Raw genomic sequence first — 25233 nt, 5'->3', positions numbered from 1 at the left:
CAGATATAAAATATGCTAATTTACAAACTAAACCCTGAAATTTCACCTCAAGGGGTGAAAAGTACTGAGATGACAACTTTTATTGCAAGCAAGTGAATGACTTAGAAATTAGAAACTGCATTAAAAGTGATTTAAAGTACAAGGACCTAGATCCTTCTAAACCTAAATCAGTTCACTGCTAAATAAATGCAGAATTGCTCTTGCAAATAATATATACATTGCTCTGATATCTATACATGCCTGCATGAATTATATTACAAACATATTTAGCACATTGTCCTAGATAAAATTGCTGAGGAGCACTGCTTTCATCAGCGCGTTCAAAGGCAATCACCTAAGTTGTCCTAGAAATTATTCTGTTTGAAGCAATGTAGCAATCCATTACAAGTGAATTTTAAAGATTTTCTAATTAAAAATGGGTCTTTCAAATACTGAAATCTTACTCATCAAAAAAACCCCTAAAAAAAAACAACACCAAAAAAAAATCCAAAACCCAACTTGCCACAGTTTGGAATTAATGTGCTTATTTCACTGAAAAACATTTGCAATGCTAGACATGGTTCATATGCTGCATGACAAAACCCAAAATATTATTCTAGTTACACTGAATCATCCCAGCTTCTTACTAGGATTTTTTTTTCTCCCTTCAGAAGCGGGGCAGCTATTGTACATGTTTTTAAATGCTTGTTTATAATTTCTAGTGTTACATTATATTCTGGTCCAATAATAATCTTCTGATACCACTTTTTACTGATTAGGTAAAGGTAATTGTTTTCACACAGCTGCTTCAAGAGGACAGCACACATTGCCATTCCTGGAAAGAACATTCTTTTCAAACCAGAAACAGTTTTAGTTTATGCTAAGCTGAGACAGCCTCCCACTGGGTACTTGTCCACACGAAAATCTAGTCTAGGCATATTAAAGGCATCTGAGTACATACTGTTGCTGAATTACTGCTTGATAAAACACTTTCAACTTAAAAATGTGTAGGAAATTCTATTTATTCTGTTGGTATACATTCCCTTTATAGTTGTGGAGTTTTAAAACAATATTTGAGGAGGTTACCATCATCACTGCTTTTGTTTCCTCATACCACTCCTTCAATGCAACTTCCTTAAATAAGCAAAAAGACTTTGATATCTGAAATAATTCTGATCCTGTTCTGAATCATCTGCAATCAGCCCATGCACTTCCCCTCTGCAAAGGCCCTGATTCAAGATCCCACTGTTCTTCCCACCAAAAGATTCCCAGCCTGCAGTGATCTGTCCATATCAGTCTAAGGAGCAAAGGACCATTTTAACTGTAAACCAAAAGAGGTACTGAGCAGACTAAAACCTTGCTCAGCTGCTGACTGGGTCTAGTGCACTTCCAGGTACCTAATAGTTGAATGAAGATAATTTCAAATGGGTGAAATTAAAACTTCTTGGCAATTTAACAGGAAGAGAAAGTACTACAAAATCTAAACACAGTCAGGTATTCTATTCCTAAAGCTTCAGCCAATACTCATCTTGGATCTGTTCTCCCAGAACCATCAGCAAAAAAAAAAAAAAAAAAGAAAAAATCATAATCCCTTCCACTGAAGATCAACTCCCCCAGAAAAATACACCTGCAGATAGCTCAAATAGTAGTTGAATTCAAGGAAAAAAGTATGTTTGCACTTGGATGCTTTTCAAGGAATACACACACACAGACATCCTATGGGGAAGGAGGAGGGAAGAGGAGCAAGTTTCACAACAGTCAAGCTGCTAGATGTGACAAACTGTAAACATGACTGCTTAGCAATATGGCTACAGAAGATTTCACAAATACATGATTTAAAATATAAATAGGCAATCCTACCTAGAGTCAGACTATTAGCCATAAACTGCTAAGTTAAACTACAGACACTATAGCTAATCAAGACTATGACTAAGTGTGGATCATGACATTTTTCAAATATATGCCATTACTTTTGGAAAGCTGCCAAGCAGTTCCACACCTTTTTTCTTAGGTAATAAAATAATTTATAAGTCTTTAACAAAATAATGTAGTTGATTTCTTTACAATAATCAATGATTTGACTGTGGTATATTCCCAGAATGTTATTTTGGGCATTAGGCTGGGCAGCAGAACAATGCTTCCTTCTAAACTAAAACTGTTTTATTAGTCTTCTTAGTAAGAGGAGTGCAGTTGCGACTCATTGTCAAATTTCTCAGCAGTTCTAAAGTACTTCAGAGACCAAAAATTTATCAACATGTTCACCTCAGACTGGTTAAATATTGAAATTTTGCAGATGGAGAAAAAGGAGTTGGATGTTGAGAGAATTTTTCAAACAGTAAGTCAGTTGTAAGCCAGGACCAGAGGTCAGAACTTTGCTCCAAGGGCCAGAGCTATTCTATTTTTCATTACATTCTTTCTCCAAGTCTACTATGAATTATTTTTCATATTACTTGGCTACAATAGACATCACATTATAGCTATATATACATATAGATATATAAAACTACATGTAGCTTTTATATACAGAATTTGCCATTTTCTTCTGAAAAATGGAAACATTAATCCAGAATTTTTCACTCTTTTAGAAGGACACACAATAGAAAATGATGCTTGACCTCTTATCTGCCTTCTGCAGTAAGAGGCTGATCTTGTGGCTGCAGAAATGCTAAGAGGTGCCTGCTGACAAGCTCCTACTTACTTGGTCTCAGAGTCCAAATACGGACAGAACAGGGGCATAAGTCAGAAGCACAGATTTAAAGGCTCAGGCAAAAGCCCATAGGCCTAAACTTGTCACACAGCAAAAAGTTATACACTAAGCCATGCAGTGGAAGGAGTGACCTCAAAAAACCAAGTTTCTCTGCTGGACCAGAAGCCTTGATGCTTATACCACAGCAGCAGGGAGAAAACAGAATCCAGAATCAGAAAGAGTGGAAAAACAAGAAGAGTAGAGGGTTTTGGCAAAAGAACAAAATTCAGAACAGAATTGTACAAAAAAATTGACTAGCCAGACGGATTACTCTTACAGTGCCAGGATGCTGCTGAGGGGGTCCTCTCACTCATGCAAAGCAAACCATCTCCAAAGAATCCCAAAACAAAGGAGTATAAAGGGCACCAATCCTGCCTTACTCCTTTTTCCAGCAACTCTGGGTGTTTTTTAGGCACAGGGCAACTCAGAGCAAAGTGATAAGTTTCTCTTATGTCACTTGTGTTTTACACCCAGTTCACTATTTCTTTTTTCTGCAAGTGCCCTTAAGAAAAAATTACTTCTCCTAAATTCTCAACCCTTGGTCACTCCCAGGAGGCATTGCATGAACCATCTCACAAACATGCATACAGAAGAGCTAGTTTGATTTAAGCTTCTTTGTTTCCAGGAGTTTCTAAAAGCATTTCACTGGACTCTTGCCCTAAAAAAGTACTAACACAGTAACAGAAATATAGAGAATTCAAGATTACATCTAATGTTTGATTACATCCTCAAGCAACCCCATTTGCTGAGTCTGTTTGAGACTCTGTGTGCACAGCCAGGTAAGTCCCTTATCTCTGTTATGACCAGCTTGTTTAGTATTTATAGAAGTATCACCAAGTGTTTATAATTTTGCAGTGTGTCTTTGACAGAAGCAGTCAGATGTATCTGTAGTGTATGATAGGGTCCACATAGGCTGGCACTTGGTATCTTGGAAGAGTTGCTCCACCTAACTTGACTTTGTCAACATAAAAAAAAAAAAGCTGAAAAATTTCAGTGGTACTTGTTATCAGTTTGCAGTCACATTCCTATCTCCTCAACTGCTTTAGATTCTACTTCAAAGGCTCTAAGATGAAAAATGAAAAAGCTTTTTCTTATATCAACAGTCCTCTTCCTTGGTGCCACGTGATGCATATAGCTGGCATTGGTAAAATACACTGAGGAGAGTATTTTTCATTTCAGATCACTGCTAATGGAATTAGTCACTAAATTTCTAGTGGAAAACCACTAATAGATGGCTCAAAAGGTGCAATGGAGCATCCCCCAATAAGCCGAATCTTTACTATGGGTAAAAGAGCCCAGTTTGTGGAGAATCTAAGTTCTAATTCAGAAATTTGTCAGAAGTTGCTTGACTGGCAGTTAGTAAGCCAAAGTGGTCAGTGCACACAAAATCAAAAGGGTAGTTTTATCAACATTAAAATATTATTATAAGAAATATATTATTAAATCAACTGATTTAATAATGTGTGTAAAAACAAGCAAATCCTCAGGCATACCACTCAGTGGAAATAAAAAACTGAGTGTCTGCAACCTTTCTTAGCTATGGTAGTTCTTATTTAATGAAGAAGGCACACACACAGAGCCTCAAAACCAGTGCCCTCTCTGACAAGGACACACCAAGGTTCTTGCTGCAGGCCAACTGACAAGTTAAGGACAAAGTATTTCCTAAACTCCTCGCCTAGCATCCTCCCTGTTAAACCAGGTTGAATACATGTTGATTGTTATTGCTAGCCAACAAAAACATTTCTTAGAGTTTTTATTTGGCAGCTAGAAACTAGCAGACTGTCATGAACAGAGTTGCAAGTTATCTATTTAAAGGAAAAGCAAAACACATCCTACACCATTGCACATCTATACTGTGGGGACAGCTTTAAGTTTATCCTAAAAAGTTCCTAAGTTGTCTACTCTTCCCTTTTTCACATTGTCCTTCTGTTTGCCTGTATCCTCCTTACCAACAGCCTTTCTTGCAGTACCGCACATATTATCTAAAACACTAGTACACTGAAAAGTAAAGGTACCTTTAAAAAATAAGTTAAATGTCTGAAAAATATGATAATTTAAAATTATATAGCTTAAAACTTGCCTAGGACAACTCTCTCTCTTTTACCAGTACGATTAAAAGCCGCACGGACTATAAACCGCATCGCCAGGTGTTGGGCAAACATTTCATTCTTTGTCCATACACAAGCCACACCCAATTATAAGCTGTTCTGTCATTCGCAGCAAGGACCTGCATGCAACAAAGTTGCCAAATAGTAACAGAATCGCAGCAGGGCGGGGTTTACTGGCTCGACTCGGGCCATGAGGGCTCGGGGCTGCCAACAGGGCCAGGTGGCCCAGCTCGGCGCTGCCGCTCAGGGCCGGCCGCCGCCGGGCTCGCTCGCCCCGGCCCAGCGCTGCACCACGGTGGCAGGGGGGCACGGAGTCCGATGGCACCCACGGCGGTGGTGGGAGGCGGGGATGGCGGCTGCGGCAAGAGGGGACAGGAGCCCCCCGTCTCTCCCCCAGGTTGTGCTGCCTGAAGGAGGGAGTCCCCCGCCTTCCCCCCCCTGCTCCCCTGGTGCTGCCTGCTCCACCCGCCGCACAACAGAGTAACCGATTTGTAACAATCACGCAGTCCCGGGTTTTACTGGCAGGTGCTCGGCTCAGCACCTCAGTTTGCACTTCCGGGGTTGTAAATGTCACAAAATTTTTCACATATTAGCCGCTCCTGAGTGTAAGCCGCATTTCCGATGTGGGAGTAAAATTTTAGTCAGAACAGTGCGGCTTGTAATCGTGAAATTACTGTATTGAGTTCTGTATTAGAAACCATGTTAAATATATATTTGATCCAACTGATGCAGTCAGCTCTTAAAAGCTAAGCTTGAACAGAATCAGAAAATCAGTTACTAGGAAGAAAGCAAAAGAGGAGTCAGTAAAAGATGTGGTGAGTTTTTTGTTCCTGAAAAAAAAAATCTCTGAATTACACGACTGTATACAACCACATGAGAGCCTTTGTTCCCAGTTTCACAGAACAGGCTTCTCAAGAGACTGAGACAGACCAATGCATCTGTTTGCAATATAACCACTTCTACTGCCAAAGGAAAAAAGCCACTATGTTTGCACTTAATAGAGTGACAAAACAGTAGAAAGACAGATAATTTCAAACTTGACAGAAAACACACATAATAGAACTAAAGAAAGAAAAATTCTTGATTAATTTCCTATTCTCACCTTCAACAAAGCATGTTTTACAGATGACAGACCTGCACAAACACAGACGAAATACTTAACTCTTGGGGTGTACAACAATCACAGGTACTACAATCACAGGTGTTATCAGAAAGTAAGCATCTTTCTGATGAAAGAAAGTGCAGCCTCAAAAAAATATGCTGCCATGGTGATGGGTGCATCATTAGAGCTATTAGTTATTAATTGGATTACTTCAAGAATGTGCATTTTAATGTACCATTTCTAAAATAAATTGTTCCTGCCTCCCCCCACCATTTAAGGAATTATTCTAATCAAAAACTTAATTTTTGTTGCTGTGTATGTATTTATAAGCCAGTACAAGCTGGCTTATAAATATGATTCTGATTAACATAAATGGATTCAACTTTCAGTATTCAATACCCACACTCAACTGGAAACTGCATAAATTATTAAGGAGATCCAGAAGGAATCACCAAAATATTCATCCATTATGTAAAACGTGAAACTTTAAGTTCAGCTTAATTAGATTAACTTTTGTATTTTGGATATGTAGATGTAGCAGAAAAAAACGCACAGTCACTACCATAAAGCCTAAACATAAAACTTTAATAGATTAAACAAACAGAAGAGGAAACTGCTTTTTTTTTTGGAGTACTTACAATGTGTAAGAGCTTTAGCACATCCACAAACCTATCAGAAAAGCAAGAAAAAGCAAACAGTTACATTTTAATTGTCCAATTAAAATAAACTGAATAGTTGTTAAGTGTAGCATTGACACTTACACTTTCTCTGAGCTCATGATCTCCTTGGCAATATGGTAAACCTTTGTTTTCTTTCCAGCTGCCTTACCCTGCAAATAAAATTACATGTTACACTACGCACCCACTAAAACTGTCATAAAGATCATTTCCAGCTATTAGTACCTTAAATTCAAGGCAATTACTTGATAGTTACTTCTAAGAAAAACACTTCATACTGCTTTGAAATCTCTTGGCTTTGACACCTTCTGGTTTTTCAGCATCTGTGAGAAAATCAATTTAGCTTCTTTCTGGAAACAACACTACTAGCTAGGCGCAGTTTTTACAACACTGTCAGCCTTTTCTTTTAATTATTACAGGAAGCAGTGAAGCCCATAATGAATGAAGTCCTAGTAAACAAAAATTACTGGTGTAGCAAAAGTACTAAAGCACAGGTAGGATTTCTATTTTATTTTATTTTTTTTCTGATTATTACAGCAACAATAATATTTGTAATGAACTCAAATGTGCTTCAGGAACATCTTAAAAGACATATACATTTTCTTTACTGAAAAACAAAACAACAGGAGAAAAAAAAATCACATTGAAGAGAAAAGCCAGTTTCTAACCATCTACTAACAGGGTTGCTGGAATACATAGCAACTGTACTCCAAAGATGCAGATATGTGAGCCTTGTCATCTGCCTGAAATACTGTGGAGAAGATTTTGGGTTTCACATGCACATTTGGCTTCCAAAAAACCAATGGCACTGTCCAACATCAGATGGAGGGAATAGGTATAACAAAGTAAATGGGGCAGGCATGATTTCCCTGGGATGGAACACCTTTTCCCAAAACAGCTCTCATGATTTGCCATATGCTTCTTTGCTGCCAGCTGTCACCACATCAATTGCACATTCAGGCTTTCATTTTAATGTGTTGCAAAGAAAGAGAGGATGAGGAGCCCTATAACATCACAGGATATACAACTCAAGTGAGATGAAGTACTGGGAAGGCTGTATTGAGAATGGTAGTACAATATGGGCACTAAACAGTTTATCTAGAAAATCAGGTATGAGTGGCATTTTATCCACAAAACTTTGGTTCTTAAGCAGTAATGTTGCCAGATTTCTCTGAAGATTTACTTCTTCTTGAAATGTATAAATTAGTCTCAAGTGTTGGAAAATAAACCATGGAACAGATAGTACCCATAGGTTGGTTTTAATGATATTGCTGTATTCAAAATAAAATAAATCTAAATTAATTTTTTTCATTGGAATTCAAATGACACTGCGCCTAATTACTGAATTAAAATTAATTTCTAAATAATTTCATATGTGCAAAATTATTTATTTTATGCACCATACAGATAGACATCTGCACACAGATCTGGGATTTTACTTATGAAATTAAACCTGTTTCCAAAGAACACTGAGATTTATCCAGTGTGGGTCAATTGCATTCAGACGAGATTGTAACACCTCTTCTCAGGCCTCTGTGCCTATTTAGAAAGCACAGCTGACACACTCCCTGCAAGACTGAATTCACAAGTCAGTCAATTATGCGGAACAAGGTATCTGCCATCTCTGTAGATGTGTCAGTTGCAAATGAGATGAAAATTAGTATTTTGAGAACAAGATGCTACCGCTAAACAATTACAAAACGAAATATCACAGTCTGTTTCTAACCCCATTTGAAAGACTTTTCACATACCAGCTGGTGCTGAAAGGGCCACTTTGCATTTATTCAGACAAAGATACTCTGGCTCTGAGAGTCTCTAATGGGAGAACCAAAGAGATACAAATAAGGCTCTCCGGCACAACACTGGAAAGAAGCCCTGTAAGTCCCCTAACAGATATAAAGCATCAAAACAGCCAGATGCTTGTAGTAAGGAAAAATAAAACAAGTCCAGCTGATGACCGATGCAGAGACTGCTTCATTCTCCTCTGCAGCTGCTCTCGCTGTGAGGAAGCTGGTTGTTAATTCGCAGCTGCCAGCCGCACGTGCTGCAGGCAGCTGAAGCAAGCGACAGCAGATGCCTCACAGCAAGTGCTGAATTATTCTATAAAACCTGCCTGAGAACCCTCCTAATGGGGACACTTTCCTGTAAAACTCCATTGTGAAAGGTTTAGGGCGTTTCTAGAGGCACGCAAGGTAAGTTAGCTTCTATACAGGTAAAGTCTTGTTTAGTTTCACAGGAACAAGCTTTTCGCTTGACCCTTTCCCAATTTAGTCATTTGGTTCAACAACATTCAGACCCAACATGCCATGTCTTCTCCTCCAGCACTAGAAAGTTTCATAGGGTTTTTCTGTTTATCTTGTTGGGGCTTTGTTTTTGTTTTGTTTTGAAATTATTTTTAAAGAAAGGAAACAGATATAACTACTATCAAAGGAAACAGCTGCCAGGACTGGTGCTGAGGAGAGCCACTGGTCTATGGGCAGGCTGGTTTCAGGGCATCCAGGACTGAGAAGTCAGAACATGGGTACCCCTAAAGTGAGGGACAGGACCCTCATAACTTCATTTCATTCAGAGTAGTTAACACTGTCTTCCTGCTCCTCATTTGAAGAAAAAATAAGATTAAAATAAGGAAAATCACTCCAAGCTGGCATTCACAGTACGTAACAGAAGGTCAGACCTCAACCACAACAGGTGGTTTACATTTGAAAATATCCCAACAAGTTACAATTTATGAAATACTGCAAGAGTGAGGAATGAAGTAATGAGGAACGAAATAATGCAAGAGTGAGCTTCAGAAGATAAAAAGATACCTGTTTATCTTCTTGAGGATCAGTCTCCCCTTTGCTGGAATCAGAATTTGTGTCATCTTCATCAGAACTGTTCATGATATCTTCTTCATCTGATTGAAGATCTCCCATTACCACGTTGGGACGATCATGATGTTCTTCTAAGGACCTAATATTAAAATATATACATCATACTTCATTTATGTAAGAAGCTTTCTGTTTCACCGCACAATAAATTTTCTTCTTGGTGTCAGAGACCCCGAAAACAGTAGTGGGTAGTCTGAAGATTACAACAGTTGGAGGCTTTTCCACAGTGGCTCATAACTGCAACATTTTATTTATGCTAGTATTGATACAATGCTCATTGACAGTAAGCAAAAGACACAGTACCTTTGGAGTACTTATATTATTCATGTTCATCAGAGTTTGCCCTAACAACAAAGTCTGCTAAATCTATTCCCTTATTGCTATGTGCATGCATAGAGCATTTGCACTGTGTGCCAGGACAAAGAAAGATCATAGCCATTTTGCTATCCTCTACCCCACAGCAGCAGATCTTGTTCCAGATATGGTACTCACACTGGAGCTCTCTGTGTGAGATTCTAGATGCACGTATACATACAGGCCTGTTTCTCAATGCATGTGCTAAATAACTTCATCAGTGACAGCAATATCATAACCATTCTGTCCAACAGTTCTTTTTAAAAGCAGGAAAGCAGAATCTTTTGTGATTAAGAACACCCATCCCCCAGAAACAGACACCTTTTGAATAGCTGTCAAAGTTATAAAACATAACCTTGTTCTGCTGCTGTACAATCATTATAGAGATCTCTTTTTATTAGCTTCAGCCATATTTGCAATACAGTAATCGCATGAGACAGGCACACAATCTTCTTCCTCTAACTAGCCTTGACAACTTCAGCAGAGATTTAAGAAATGCAATTCTAGAAGAAAATAAAAAAGGGGGTAGCGAAAGATAGATAGGAAAACAGACTAGAGGAAACAGCCTCAAGTTTTTGGAAGGTTACATAGAAACACAGCAAATCTCTGGGCTCATACTTTCAATCCTTAAAAACATCTAATAATTTCCAATTACACTAAAGCTATCTAAAAATCACATAATGCGTGTTCAAAGCCTGCAAGAAGATGTTGGATGCCACAGATTTATTTTGACATGAGCCAAAACTGATAAGTTATCCTGCAAAATAAAAAGCAAATCCAGGAACCCTTGTCCACGAGCTGCTGCAGCCAGCAAAGATGTCACAGGGCTGACCAACACCTAATTTTGCACAGTCAACAACTGCCAGGGCTATGCACTTTTCTATACACCTGGTCCTCTGCTTCCCAAGACAAGGCATAGTTACAACTGCTTTTTCCCTTGTTTTGAATAAGAAGAAAGCAGGGATAGGAGGGTAACTATTCAGACTTGCCCCCTCTATCTGTGATAGCTACCAGAAAGAAAACCTGTCACCATGGATCCCATGGAAGGTGTCTGCCAGCAATCTGAAAAGCAGAAGTATTCCTCAGGGCTTGGGTTTGGTATTGGGATTGGTGCTGTAAAACATGTTTGTCAGCAACATGGGCAGTGGGACTGAGGGCACCCAGAAGGTCAAGGAAGGGGATTCTGCTACAGCAAAGTGTTTATTATTCAATACTCCAGATAGAGTTAAAAACAAACAAACCAATACAAATATACTGGTCACAAATAGAAATATATTTGGAGATGAAGATTAGCTGGCCTGTGGATAGAGCTTGGTAAGCCATGAAGACATTGAGAAGATTAAAATAACTAGGTTCTATTATGACAACACAGGAAGGACTTGGGAAACTCCCAAGCAGTCACTGTCTCCCAGAACTGAATGGGGGCAGGGAGCAAGGCGACTGTAAGGTCATCACCAAGTTCAACAAGGTCCTGAGCCAAGACTGCAGCACCCTTGGTGCAGAGAGACACCCCTTTATTTGGGTTTGGAAATTATCAGCTTCATGCAGGAAGACAGCAGGCACCAGAGAGAGGAGTGCTGATGACAACAGCATATGGTGTATGCCAGGGACAGTTCCCATAGTCTCCAAGAGTTTCAGGAAGGCAAAAAAGCAGCTTTTTACTGGAACGTTCCCTGGAATCATGCTAGCAGGAAAATAAGATTTCTGCAGTTATTCATTAACTTCAGCAATTCAGAAACTCTTCGTCTAGTTTATATATGTCATAGTCAGCTGAGAATATTTATTTTAGCAGATGCCATATCATGTTTTTTTTATTATGAAATCTTTATTACAGCAGTAGCATGACATGAGGTAGATATATGCCCCAGCTTTAGTCAAAACCTGCAACAGAAATTACTGCTGTTCCTTTATTAAATTACTCAGCTTTACTATACACATCTGTTACTGAATCTATCACTGATCAAGAGTGTTTTTTCCCCCACTACAAAATATATTAAGAGCTTTATCTCTGACCACACTGGAATACACTTTTTAGTCTATTATTAATTAATGTCTATTTTAGTTATAGGTATTTTATTGCCCTATTTCCTAGCCTTAATATAGGAAAATATATTTCCTACCTGTTTTAATTTCCTTTAACTGAGATTCCTTCTCATCAATAAAACATTGTTTGCACACCTGTGACATCACTGTTCTTTTGCCTCAGCATATTCTACTGGAAACCCACTCCCAGATTTTGTTGTCATTTTCCATTTAAACTTTTCAGGGCAGCTGAGACAAAACTTCAAGTTTAGAAAATCCACCCTTTAAGAAGTCAGAAACAAGAATACTTCCAGGTGAAGCTGTATTTTACTTGCACAAACATAATCCCTTCACCACTGAAGGATGAAGAACAAGCCAGTTGGTTTTTCTGTGAAGCATTTTCTAAACATAAGATTAATGACCTTATGTAATAGAAAGTTCCAGTAAAAAATACAGTAATGTCACGATTATAAACCACACCTGATTATAAGCCGAAGGTCCGGGTGTCAGCAACTGTCTTGGGTTACAATACCGGATGTGATAAAAGGTATCTATTCTATCACCATCTGTTGAGGGTAGGGGCAGTGATCCTTATCTCCGTGGGAGATATTCTACTAATGGGCCATCCATTGAAACCAGGCAGGGCATTGTTCTTTATCTTTTCACAACCCATCCTTCCTCCAGCCAGTCATTTTCTGCTAATGGCCCATTGAGTCCCACTGTGGGACTGATAAAATTACTTCATCCCATTGGAATTTGCTCCAGCCAGGGGGAAGAGCCCAACATTTCTTACCAAGATAAAAACAGAGGTTTTGGGACACTAAGGGAACACCTTTCTCCACTGGACTCCAGAGGAAAACCAGATTTCTCCACATCACCACTGGACCTCCGGAGGGAAACTGCACCTTCTGCAGGAGCACTGCTCCAACTGAATCACATCTGTCACTGCAGGAGGATGCAGCCACCATTTAATGGGACTGCTACCAACACCCTGCCTGACAGGGTGTCAGGTTGTACTCTGACTTTGTCAGGGTTTGGAGTTTGTTTCTTTGTAGTACTGTATTTCTATTTTAATTTCCCTAGAAAAGAACTGTTATTCCTAATTCCCATATCTTTGCCTGAAAGCCCCTTGATTTCAAAATTATAATAATTTGGAGGGAGGGGGTTTACATTCTCCATTTCAAAGAGAAGCTCCTGCCTTTCTCAGCACACACCTGTCCTCCAAACGAAAACAGCAACTTTTTGTTCTTTGTCCGTATATAAGCCACACCTGATTATAAGCTGCACTTCTGGGTTCGCACCAAAATTTTAGTCAAAATGGTGCAGCTTATAATCATGAAATTACTGTACTTAAAATTTTTAATAATTAACTAGTGATAATTCAGGATGTGTAGTAAGTATCCACAAATGACAGCCACTCACTGTATAAGTTTTTTTCCTTCCTATGAATCACAATATTTAAGCAATAAGCTGCTTTTCTGGCCTTTGTGGTGCTTATGCACCTACTATTCACACTATGACAGCTGAGAGAACCATGTATAAAATCTTACATACAGTATCTACTCCACTTTTATCCTGTATTTGCTCAGTTCACTGCCCTCTGGTTCTTTCACATGATACATCTTGTTAAGAGGTTTTTTAGTGGTATTTCTAATACTTTTTCCCTTCTTTTCTTTGCTTTTTAAAGAAAATACACATTAGATGATTAATGATCAAGGATCAGTTCACATTCAGCCATCTTCCAAAATCAAACAAGCCATCAGTTCAGGGATAACATGCAATACTGGAGCCAGGGGTAGATACCTTCTGGTGGTATCTCCAGTTGTGTCCTCTTCTTCACAGAAAATGCGGACAGAGTTACTATTAATTTGTGTTTATCAGCCACGTGCTGAAGAACACACAATTCTCATATATTGCACCTCAACTTTTCATGAACTGCTTTTCTCGCGAAACAGAAAGCAGATTTTTATTTACTGATTACTCTTTTCTGTACTTTTACCTCTGAAGTCATCTGTAACATAAGTGTATGTATGGCTCTCTTAAAGTTATCTCTGGATAAAGTGAAATCCCTTGCACTTTAACTGCCTTTGGAAATAATAGAAAATCTTTAAATAAACAGAGTCTTCTCTGACACACATTAATCCCCCTTTTCCAAAATACCACAAGTATGCAGTAAAGCTTATTTTAAGTGGCTCTTCTGATAGGTATTTTGGGGGTACTGTGAACTGTCTCTATCTTGTTCCCTCTTCATCACGATTCTTTGTCCTACCCACAGCAATACCAATAGAAACTTCTGCATTATCAGTCATGTGAAACACCAGCCCTGCCAACTCACTGTGCTGTGCCATATCTTGTGAGCAAGTTATCTAAATATAGACATGAGACTTTTTTATTTCACACGTAAAATGAAGGAATCATTAGTTTGCCTGGGAACGAGTGGCTTATGGGTTGATACATATATGTTGTGCTGTATTTTCCTATTGCAATAGTAAACACTAATGAAATAAAACATGTTGGTCCTAGCAAGACAGCAAGATAAACTGTCAACAATTGTCATCAGAGTATTACCACTGGGAATCAGCATAAAAACCACTTACAGTCTTCAAGAGATGATGAAGACTAGTTCAGACTAGTTTATTTGTCTTACTGCAGAAGCTTCAAATACACCTGTGGCTTCATTTTCAGACACTGTTGATTTGGACCCTGCATAGGGCACTATAGCCTGAAGTCACAATTAGCATTTCAGTTTCAGTTTCCAACTCCTTTAGAAGGTAAATAGTATTTTAGGGCTGACTGAGATAATTCAGAAAGATTGTCTGCCATGGAATGCTCCAACATTAAGTATTTTATAGTATATTGGAATGATTTCAAGTGTTAGTATCACCATAACTACCAAAAAGCAAGTTTCCACAGCTCCAAAGTATTTGCTCAAATAGATTCATCCATGCTACTGCTTTACACACATTTCCTTGTGATCTTCATTATTTTTAGATCTTTTTCCTACTTTCAGTAAGTAATAAAAATACATAGGAATGCTGAATGAACAGAGCCTTGCACACAACACTCTGCTAAACTCTTCATTTCTCCAGTATATTCTGCTTTATCCTTCTGTCTCTTCCTAATTTATTGAGTGTTTATGTTTGTTTGCTTGTTTTTAAAGCAAGCTTTCAACATGCAGGCAAAATTGTGCAAACTGAAGTTCCTACTCAACTAAAAAATACACACCAGAACTTCAGAGAGCAACTAAAGATGCCCTAATATTTAATCTCAAATCCATTTCGTATCATTACAGCATTTCACAATCTTTTCACAGCTACTCACACCTCATTTTTTCCCCAGAGACCAAGCAACTATTATTAGTGCTAATCCATTTTCAATTTTTAACATCACCATTCCCTGAAACCAATTTTAGGCATATTCAGCTGCTGTTTTTTTAAGACCTAAAAGCACACTGGTTCTCTGAAGGCAATAGCTGATAACACTTATTTTTTTCATAGCCCCTCATAATCCTAATAGCTCTAAGTATGCATCACTAACTGATTCCTTCCCTGAACGCCATTTGTACACTTCTGGGAAAATGCAACAGTAAAAGACAAAGAAGCAAAATGTTCTGTGGAATCTTTTCTGTTCAGTCCTATCTAAATTCAGAATCTCTTTCTAGGAAGGACTGTAAATATAGAACTCAAATTAATATCCCAAAACAATTTAGGAAGTAATTCCCTGATTTGGGAGCTCAAACAACAGAAGATGCTTCTGGAAAGTCAAAGCAAAAGGGAAATTAATGCTTGGTTAATCACTCTTTTGTTTTGTTTAGTGAATTTCTTCTGCTTTTATTTAATGTTTCTTTTTAAAGAGAGTCCAGTGTCTTTATTATTTAATTACTGCAGGTTTTTGGAAAAACAAAAACAGTTCTAGAAAGCAAGTATACTTGGCAAAGCACTAAGATAATAAAGGATGCCAACCCAGATCATGAGTGAGTTCCTATGGAAGGTTTAAGGAAATATATAACTGATCAGCAAGATTAGTAAAGGCATCAATTACTGCACTTTTTGGATGAGTTACATTTTGCTGCAATACCTCCCATCCACAACCAGCCTGAAGAAGTCAACACCAGCACATTTCCTTTCACAAGCTAGTCTAGAAAGCATAAAGATGAATTTCATATCACTCTAGATGCACTTGGAGCTTAACTGGAATTTAATATTCACCTCTCATTTGAACTTCAGATTCTCTGAACACAGTGGCTGTTTACCATTAGAGCTAAAAATATCCCATCCCTTGTTGTTGTCTTCATGTCCCCCTGCTTTTCATTTCTCCTTCAGGCACACTGGACCATGGAGCAGCAAATAAAGATGAAATACAACCCAGGCCAGGGGGATTACTTCTCTGAATTACTTCTACAGCATCAGTCACCTCTCTGTTTTAATGACACTCACAGATGAAAAAAGCTGAAGCTGAGACCAAATCTCTCTTCTCTAGCTGTAGTGGACAGTGTGAGAGAGGCTGGTGGATGCTGCTGCGTCTCTCGCAGTGCTGGTGTGGCTGCCAGCACTGGAGACTGGTTGCCTTATTACAGCCAAGCTGCTTGGGCTTCAACTTCTCTGCCAAAAATGGTGCTTTTTCACAGCGAGAGAGCAAGATAGCAAGGTGCCCTCTCCAATATGATTTTACACAGTAACACTAATGTTATGCCACTTGTTCTTCTGCAATAAGAAGTCAATGGTATTAATAAGTTCCTATTATAATGACTAATAACAAGAAAAAAGGAAACCAGATGTGAGATTTTATTGGTGTGATCCCAAGGAACATGACAATTGATTTTGATCTTCTCCTTCTTTATATCTTTTAAGATTACCTAAACAGATGATGCCTGTGAGATTCATTAGTTCCTTCTGCGAGTAATCCTTCCACAGGTGTCATGGCAAGGAATAAATCAGACCTCTCAAAAAGGTCTTTAAAATAAAAAGCAACACAAAACAAGGGGCAGGCAAACTATTTGCATTGCTTAGAACTGTTGTGCTATATTTTCTCCAGGCTGGTTAGAGACTTTTAAGGATTCAATTACAAATATAAACAGTCCTTAAAGTATCACAGCTAGCAAACAGAAATGAGTAGCATCCAGCTGAGCAACAATTGAAAATATTTTGTGCACTCCAGGTTTCTTTTTCAAATTCCAATTTTAAGACTTCAAGAATTGAAACAGAATTATTTTAAACAGTATCATATATACTGTATGCACTAAGTGTCTACTTTTATTTTTCACAGAAAGCCAGGATCCTTGATGACAGAAATACACTATCAAAAGAAAAGCACAATACAATCTATTTGAAATGGATTTTAATTCAGAACTGCTTGCACTTTGAAAGCTGTCTGCTGCCTCCTGGGCAATGGGTTGGTTGATGAGAGACGCCATGTGGGAATGCCAGGAGTTTGCTCTTGCCAGGAGAAACACCAAGACTCTTTGTCCCAGTCCTTACTTCTGACACTCACTTGTTACACCTGGGACTTCAGGGTAAGGAGAATATCACCAACACTGCAAGAGCTGCCACCATATTTAACCTGCTAGATCATGACACTGGCAGCTCCTTTTATACTTGGCTGAGTACATTGCAAACTTTTGCACCTGACTTACTTGAACCAAGTTATCCCAGTGTTTACAACCAGCAGCATTCAGTTTAGTATTTATTATTCTCTGGTCAAGACAGCACATACCACCTTACTCAATCAGATGGAAGAAAATCACAGCTGACTCATATTCTAAGCAAAAAAAACCAAAAACAAAACAAAAAACCAGAAAAATCCAAACAAAAAAAAAAAGTGCATTTGTCATATGTGCTTCACATTAAAAAAGGTACAAAATTTATTAAGTAATCCATTCTGTCAGTCTGTCAGTCACCCTACTTCAGGCACACTATGCCTATATTTCTATGGCATGATTTTAAAAACCACAGTTTAAAAAAAGGCGCAAACAAATCTCAAATTATCTCCTTATTTAGCTGTGATTTGCAAACGAGCTCCTGAGCCCAGAGGCACCCAAGGATGGCTCACCACAGACAGACTTCCACGCTCACCGAAGTCAACTTCAGTGAGACCGTTTGTTGACAATTCCTCAGCTCCTTGGAAAGTTCAACATAAACACACATGCATGCTTCAGATGTTTCTACACTCACCACAGCAAAGCCACATTTAAAAAGAAAAGCATAATAAAGAGGACTTAGTTTAAAATTCTGAGAGAAAACTGGTGCCCACAGCAGGACAGCTCAGCTCCTGAACAGTGTCGTATGGCTGACATCATGACAAGCAGGACAGACAGATTGACAAATAATCAGGAAGACTAACCCAAGTGAGTTTCTATGGAATGCTTAAGAAAGTATATAATGAGATAACTGATCAGCAAGGTTAGTAAAGGCATCAATTATTGCACTTTTTGGATGAGTTACATTTTGCTGCAATACCTCCCATCCACAACCAGCCTGAAGAAGTCAACACCAGCACATTTCCTTTCACAAGCCTGTCTAGAAAGCATGAAGATGCATTTCATATCACTCCAGATGCACCTGGAGCCTAACCCACCATGAAGTCAGAACTGTCACCTGAACTTCAGATCTTCTGAACAATGGTGACTGTTTCATTAGAGCTAAATAATTCCCACCTTCACTGCCGTTTTAATGCCCCACTACTTTTCCATTCTTTGGGCATATTGGACCATGAAGCAAAAAATGAGAGTGAAATACAGCCTAGGCCAGAAGCCTTACTTAACTCACCCATCCCAGCAAAGATGCCAATATAGTAGAATATGATCCATGAGGATACAATGGGACAGTCTCAAGCACTGGTACTGTAAAGTGAAATACTGTGGCAAAACCTAGAGATTTAAATTATGGCATATAAAGGGAAAGGGGTCCCCTCATTCCATGACCACCAAGAGCTGTGAGGGATTACAGTAATTTAACGACCATAAAGTGCACCGGACTATAAGGCGCACCCCCCGGGAGTCGGCAAAATTTGCAACTTTGTAGATCAGATAAGGCGCACCGGACTATAGGGTGAACTTTTTTTTTGGTAGTGAGGCTCCGCCCCCAGCTCCCTCCGCTCGGTTGCTGGACAAGGCCCCACCTCAACCCGGCAGCCATTGGCCCCCGGGCCCGCCTCCACCAGGCAGAGGCGGTGCCGCAGGCCCCAGGCCTGCCTGTATCCGGCGGGGCCGGGGCATGGCCGCCACCCCTCCGTGCCGCCTCACCGGGGCCAGACTGCGGCCGCCGCCCCTCTGTGCCGCCTCCACGGGGCCGGGGGGCGCCTCTGGAAGGGCAGCTCCACCTCCACGGGGCCAGGGGGTGCCTCTGGAGGGGCAGCTCCGCCTCCACGGGGCCAGGGGGTGCCTCTGGAGGGGCCGTGCCGCCTCCATGGGGCCGGGGGGTGCCCGCTGCTGCTCCGTCCTGCCTCCACCTGGCAGCCATGGCCCTGCCGGCTCCCCCCGTGGCTCGCAGCTCTCACTTCCAGGTAGGCAAATTTTTTGAACTTTGTCCATCAGATAAGGTGCACCGGACTATAAGGCGCACTTCCGGGTTCCAGGGAAAATTTTAGTCAAAAGGGTGCGCCTTATAGTCGTGAAATTACTGTACCTGTCTCCCAGGGTAAGTAAAGAGAATTTAGCCATGAGCATACTTTGCAGCATGACTTCAGAAAGCACAGTTTAAAAAAGGTATGAACAGCTCTCAAAATTATCTCCTTACAGAGATTTACAGCAAACTTTAGAGCTTTTTGCCATCCCCTATCATCAATTCTTGTTTCATAGGGAGAGCTGCAATGCTCATGGGCAAGACCTTTGGAAAAAGCTCCTGGCAAAAATATTTAAAAAGGACCAGAAAAATATGGCACTCATTACAATCAGGACCTCTTATTCTAACTTCTCTCAATTCACAAAAAAGACCCTAGTGCAATACAGTAGATTGGGAAAAAATAGCAGGATGAGAAGAAAAATAACACTCTGTTTTCCAGTAATACAAAAAAAGGGAAAACCACAACAGAACTCTAACACACACTAAATAGACTTCTGGAAAACTATAAGTGTGACAAAAATGTCAAAACAAATATATCCAACAGGAAAGGGAAAACCCAAGTGAGACCAAAGCTTCCTATTAATACCCATTTCAAATAAAATTAACCTTACCCTACCAGAGCTACCATGACATTTCAATGCATAGCTACTTCTGCTCACTATAATCAGAGCTAATGCAAGGCCCTAACCAATATCTTCTGTATTGACTCAGCATTAGTTTTATGATTTTTGCATGACTATTCCTGAATCAGGGCTCTAATATCTCTTCAAACAGTTGCTGACTCAATTTAAAAATAACGCACATCCTATTGCACTGAGGTTTTTTTGCACACCAGATAACAAGAAGACGACAAAAGAAAGCTGAGTAACAGATTACTCAAAAGGTAGTGACCTAGACCTGAAATAAAAATGAAGTGGCTTAATTCCTAAACACACAACTCTCTGCATGCACAGGAGCTGATGCAGTTTCCTGGACAGTCAGAAAAGAGGATGAAATAGTTTGGTCAAGAGCAACACAGACTAAGAGTAAAGAATAACTGAGCTGCTTGCAAGATTAAACTTGTGCTATCTCTCTATTCTTTTACACAAGTTAGAAAAATGCGATTTAGACATTCTTTATAAACTTTTCAGCTCATCTATAAATCTGTACCGAACAGCCCACCCCCACAAAAACCACTGGGAAAAAAGTAACAAAAAAAGAATGAACTCCAAGCAGTTGAAATCACTGAGCCATAAGGCTCAGGTTGTAATTTTCAAAACTGTAGGTTTGCTAAAAACTGCCTTTATTTATATGCATCTTAAAGATTTCTTTAGTCTTATTCTGCTTGAGTAGAACAGTTTTTCATAAGCACAAAGATATTTTAAAGAAAAATTAAAACTTGCATAAACCTTATGTTTCTAAATGAAACTTACTGGATTCTGGCATCTAAAATAAAATCAACACTTCTTTACCTAAGTTTTGTCTAGTGCATTGAAACAACACAGCTGCCAATTTTTGTAAATCTAGTCATTAAAACATCTTTAACTAGGTCAAATAGAAATGTTGGGTAAATGTGGCATATTAATACCACTGTTTGCATTTAAATAAAAAACTAAGTTTATATTTTGATAATTTTCTTTAGGTATTTATTTTGTGCCACTGAAAAATCTTACTGTTTTACACAGACTGTTACATTAGAATGCAGTTGGAATATCACTGTGCCACAGAGCTCCACAAGCACATTTCCTGAGCTGATGCTGAAAATAACCCACAGGAAAAGGCTGCTGTTGAGCATATAAATGGGTCTTTCATCAATTCTCATATCACATTTGACTCTCCACTCTGCATCTGATGTATTCTCTAGAGCTACATTTTGCTAATTTATATCGTGGTTGGCAAAAGGAGACAGAGCGCACACGTTGGAGGCGGGGGAGAAAGGCCACCATCGGTGACAAATATGCAGTGCTAACTTAACTTCCTCCACCTTCAAGAAAAGGAAATACATATGAAGAATGCCAAAATTAGGAAAAACACAAACATAGAATACAAGAGGAAAGAAAAAGATAAAGCACTGCAGATTAATTTATGAAAGTGCGTGACACTGGAGTTCCCGTTACCCACGACCAGGGGGGTTAGGAAGCAGCCTAAGGGACGCAGCAGCTTTATGCATGGCTTTGCTTCCTTTGGGCTCCCCCACGGCACACTGAGCCACCCTGCAGCTGAAGCCAAGAGCCAGCGCACTGAGCTGAGGGCAACGTCACCAGAAGGACAAGGACATCCTTGTATTGTACCGGGGGAGCAATGGCAACAGAAGTTTTGGACATTTTTGCTATCTGTGGTGAGCATTTCTTCAGTAGGAAACAAAGGATAGCACAATTTACCCTCAAAATGGCTCTTTTAATGCATATGGATTACATGTGCATCAAGGTTAATATGAAGTAATTTTCTAGACTGCACAAGACTATGACCAAAGTAGCCACCAAATCTTTTGGAGAGCAGATGAGGATTCACCCAGCAGCTGGGCAGTGCTCACAGCAGCACCTGCCTCATCACCACTGCCACCATCTTACTGCCTCTCATACTCAAAAGCACACCCAGCCCTAAATACATAAAATAAAAAGATAACTTAGAGAATTGAAACCACATCTGTTTTTATGTAGCACTTGTAACACCACCTGATAACTTACAAGACTTTAATTATTGCGCCTCCAACTCTGTCAGAGGTTTCCCTGGCCATGCCAGCCTTCTTCACCCATCTCTTTTACCAAAATCAAGAGCGAACCCTTGAAAAGAGGGATGAAACAAATATCAAAGACAAAAAAATTCTTTTTCATTACCATGTTGGGGATCTTCACAATTATTTGCATGTCACAAGACATTTTAAATCTTTTCATGACTGGATTGTACACCAGAATAACAGTTTTGGAAAAACATAGTTCACCAACTTCTGTCTCTCCATCATGACGATGGAGACAATCAGACCTCAGAATCTCTCCCACTGTCAAAAAAGATTAAATCAGCACATCTCAAAAGCATATTTGCATGAAAATGTGTCAAGATTCTAAAAAAGTTCCTATTTATTCTGTTTTTTAAAAATCTTAAAAGGAGGGGGAGGCAAGGGGGGAGAATATCAGCATAGTTCTACCAGTTTGCTTTAGAAGATTTGAGTGTTTTTCCAGAGTGCCTATTTCCTTTCCTATGCATTTTATTTCAGGTTGTATAGCAGACTAAACTGTAAAGCTGTATAACTGAAAGACACTCCAATGCTAAGGAAAACTTCTCTTACTGGAAAAGCATACCAAGGAGACATTGACTCACATAAAGTTTCATGGAAAGAAAGAAAAGAGAAACCAAACCAGTCCATATGCTCTCCTGAGTAAAAAAATTAACTGTAAGTCTTTCATGTAGTTTGACACACTATCCTAGTGCTACAAAATAATTAACTTGACACTACAAAACAGAGGAATTCCAGACCCAAGGTTCCAAGCACCTGCGTTCTCCCCAGAGTCCTTATGTCAAGCATCAATATCCCCAAGCAACTGTACTACTGCCACTTCTCACCAACATTTCCATGCCTCCCTGATTTGACTCTGATTAGACATGCCTAACAATTACAGAATTTGTTTCTTCACGGTCTGTAAGAGCAAAAAGTGACAAGTCAGTAAAACAGCTTGTTACTTATATCTGATAGGCAATAATTGCTTTGTCCATTCCTGTCCATTCCCAGCTCTGGGGCTGGGACTGCCAGAGAGGCTCTGTAGTCAGCCTTGTGGGGGACTGGAAGCGCAGATCTAAGAACTCTGACTCACTGACAAGCCCTCAGAGCTGGCAGAGGCCTCCCTGCCTGCACCACAGCTGAGAAAAGGAGGGAGGGGAAAAGAAGGGCAGGTTCAAGGAAGCACGGCACAAAAAGAAAGCCAGTAGTAATGCATGACCAAGGATAATGAAGCCTGATTGGAAACCTAAATAGCCTATTATCAAAGCTATTTCATGAAAACCTGATGGGCAATAACAGAGAAAGAATTTTTTGTACAACTAAGGGTGGCAGAAGCCAGCTAGACACACCGAGGAGATTGGAAGACAAGGCAAAACTGCAGAGCTGATGCAGAAGGATGAACCAACCTTCTTCAGATCAGAAAATAATCTTTGAGAAACAGATGAAATGAAAAAAAAAAACCTACATACTTGGCCTCTACTTACCAAGCAGTTATATCCTCCCAAAGAAATTCAGTAAAAAGAAGACATAACACATCCAATAACTAAAACGCATTTTGTGCATTCAAATATCAGCATAAGGGTTTGAACTTGCAGTATTCTAAATGCTATTTACATCTCACAGTCTTTTATTAACTTAGCATTTCTGATTGAGAATTTCACAATTAAAAAAAACCCAAAAAACAAACAAACCCAAAACCACACAAAAACCCCCACAAAACACACAACCCCACCCCCCACCATAACATCAAAGAGGAACATGTAGCAAAGTGGAGTGCTTAACCACACAGATTTCAATATGAAATTCAATATTCTGCAAAGGTTTTCATGGACACTTAATTGATCTCTGGGGACTTAGTCCCCAAACCAGAATTTAGTACGAAAACTAAAGTTATATTTTACATTGACATGATCACTTCTGGAAGCCCAGTGGATTATTCTAAATCAGCAGGTATGGGTAAAATACAAAGTAATAGTTGATTAAACCAACATTGAAATCATAGAGGATTGTTGTCACATGATACTCCCCTCCCCCCTAGGCCTTTCCAAAGAAAAACCCTAGCTGGAAAGACAGAGTCATAAATAAATTAGCAGTTGCAACATCTTCAAGGAACACTGTCAAAAGTAGCCAGTAAATACAGTATGTAATCCTCAGAAGAGTAGACTTACTCAACATAAAATACAACTGTAATACCAAAAGGAAGGCCACAATATCCAAAACAGTTTAAGTTTCTATTTTCTGCAGCATGACAGATGTTCCAAAGCACACTTATGTTCTTTGCATCTTTAGTTCACTGGACAAATGCATACTCAATGTTACTTTTAGATCTAAGGAAGGTTTTGCTGTCTTCCTCAGAATAAAGGTTTGACACTAAAAATATGATAATGAATGCATAAATATTTCTATTTCATTTGCAATTTTCAAAAGAATGGTGTTACTTTGAAACAAACATTACAACTACTGGTTTCTGGCAACACTAAATGAATTGTAGCACAGTACAACTTACTTTTCATCTCACTTTTGAGGCCTGAACCATTGTTTTCTTGAAAAAACCCCAAAACCCCAAAAATCCCAAACAAAACCAATAAAATGCCAAACAAAACAAAACCAAAAACAAGTAAACAAAAACTCCTTAACATAAAAAAACCCAGCAAACCCAGAGACCTGCATTTCCTGATGTTATCTGACTGGATAATATTTAAATTTTTTTTTACATTTACAGCATATTTTCTATCTCAGAGCATCTAGTCTTCACTCACTTTGTCACATTCATCTAAATTAACAATTTTAAATTGGCAAACAGGCAGGCTAGACCAAAATACACAATCCTTACACACCATTTCTAAAGACTTCTTTTTTGTATGATGGAAACAAAACATAGACTATCTGCTCCCAAGCTACTGCCACTATTTTATTGAGAATATTCCCCTGAACTACGTAACAAAAACCAAATCTATCTGACTCCCATCAGCAGCACCTGCTCCACCTCAGTGGTTCATACACCGGATCAGGACCCTGACTCTCTTCCTTTCCTTTCTACTGAAAAGAGAAGGCTTGGCTTTGAGTTTGACATCAAATCTCAGAAATGCAGTCCTGACAACTGATACCGACCATTAATTAC

The 25233-nt window shown here is 39.2% G+C and overlaps 1 protein-coding gene across 2 annotated transcripts in view; it reads right to left on the bottom strand.

Annotated features, from left to right (window-relative positions):
* The window catches only part of FGD6 (FYVE, RhoGEF and PH domain containing 6), a 75175-nt gene that overhangs the window by 35223 nt on the left and 14719 nt on the right, over nt 1-25233 (bottom strand). For both annotated transcript variants that reach the window (XM_033058434.1, XM_033058436.1), the window contains exons 3-5: nt 9420-9564; nt 6697-6764; nt 6574-6604 (exon numbers count right to left, since the gene is read on the bottom strand). In XM_033058434.1, the coding sequence (XP_032914325.1) occupies nt 6574-6604; nt 6697-6764; nt 9420-9564 (244 nt within the window). The remainder of the gene's footprint in view (nt 1-6573; nt 6605-6696; nt 6765-9419; nt 9565-25233) is intronic.

This window comes from Catharus ustulatus, chromosome 4 (genome assembly GCF_009819885.2).
Source record: "Catharus ustulatus isolate bCatUst1 chromosome 4, bCatUst1.pri.v2, whole genome shotgun sequence".
Taxonomy (NCBI): domain Eukaryota; kingdom Metazoa; phylum Chordata; class Aves; order Passeriformes; family Turdidae; genus Catharus; species Catharus ustulatus.
This window is presented reverse-complemented; position numbering and strand designations above follow the sequence as displayed.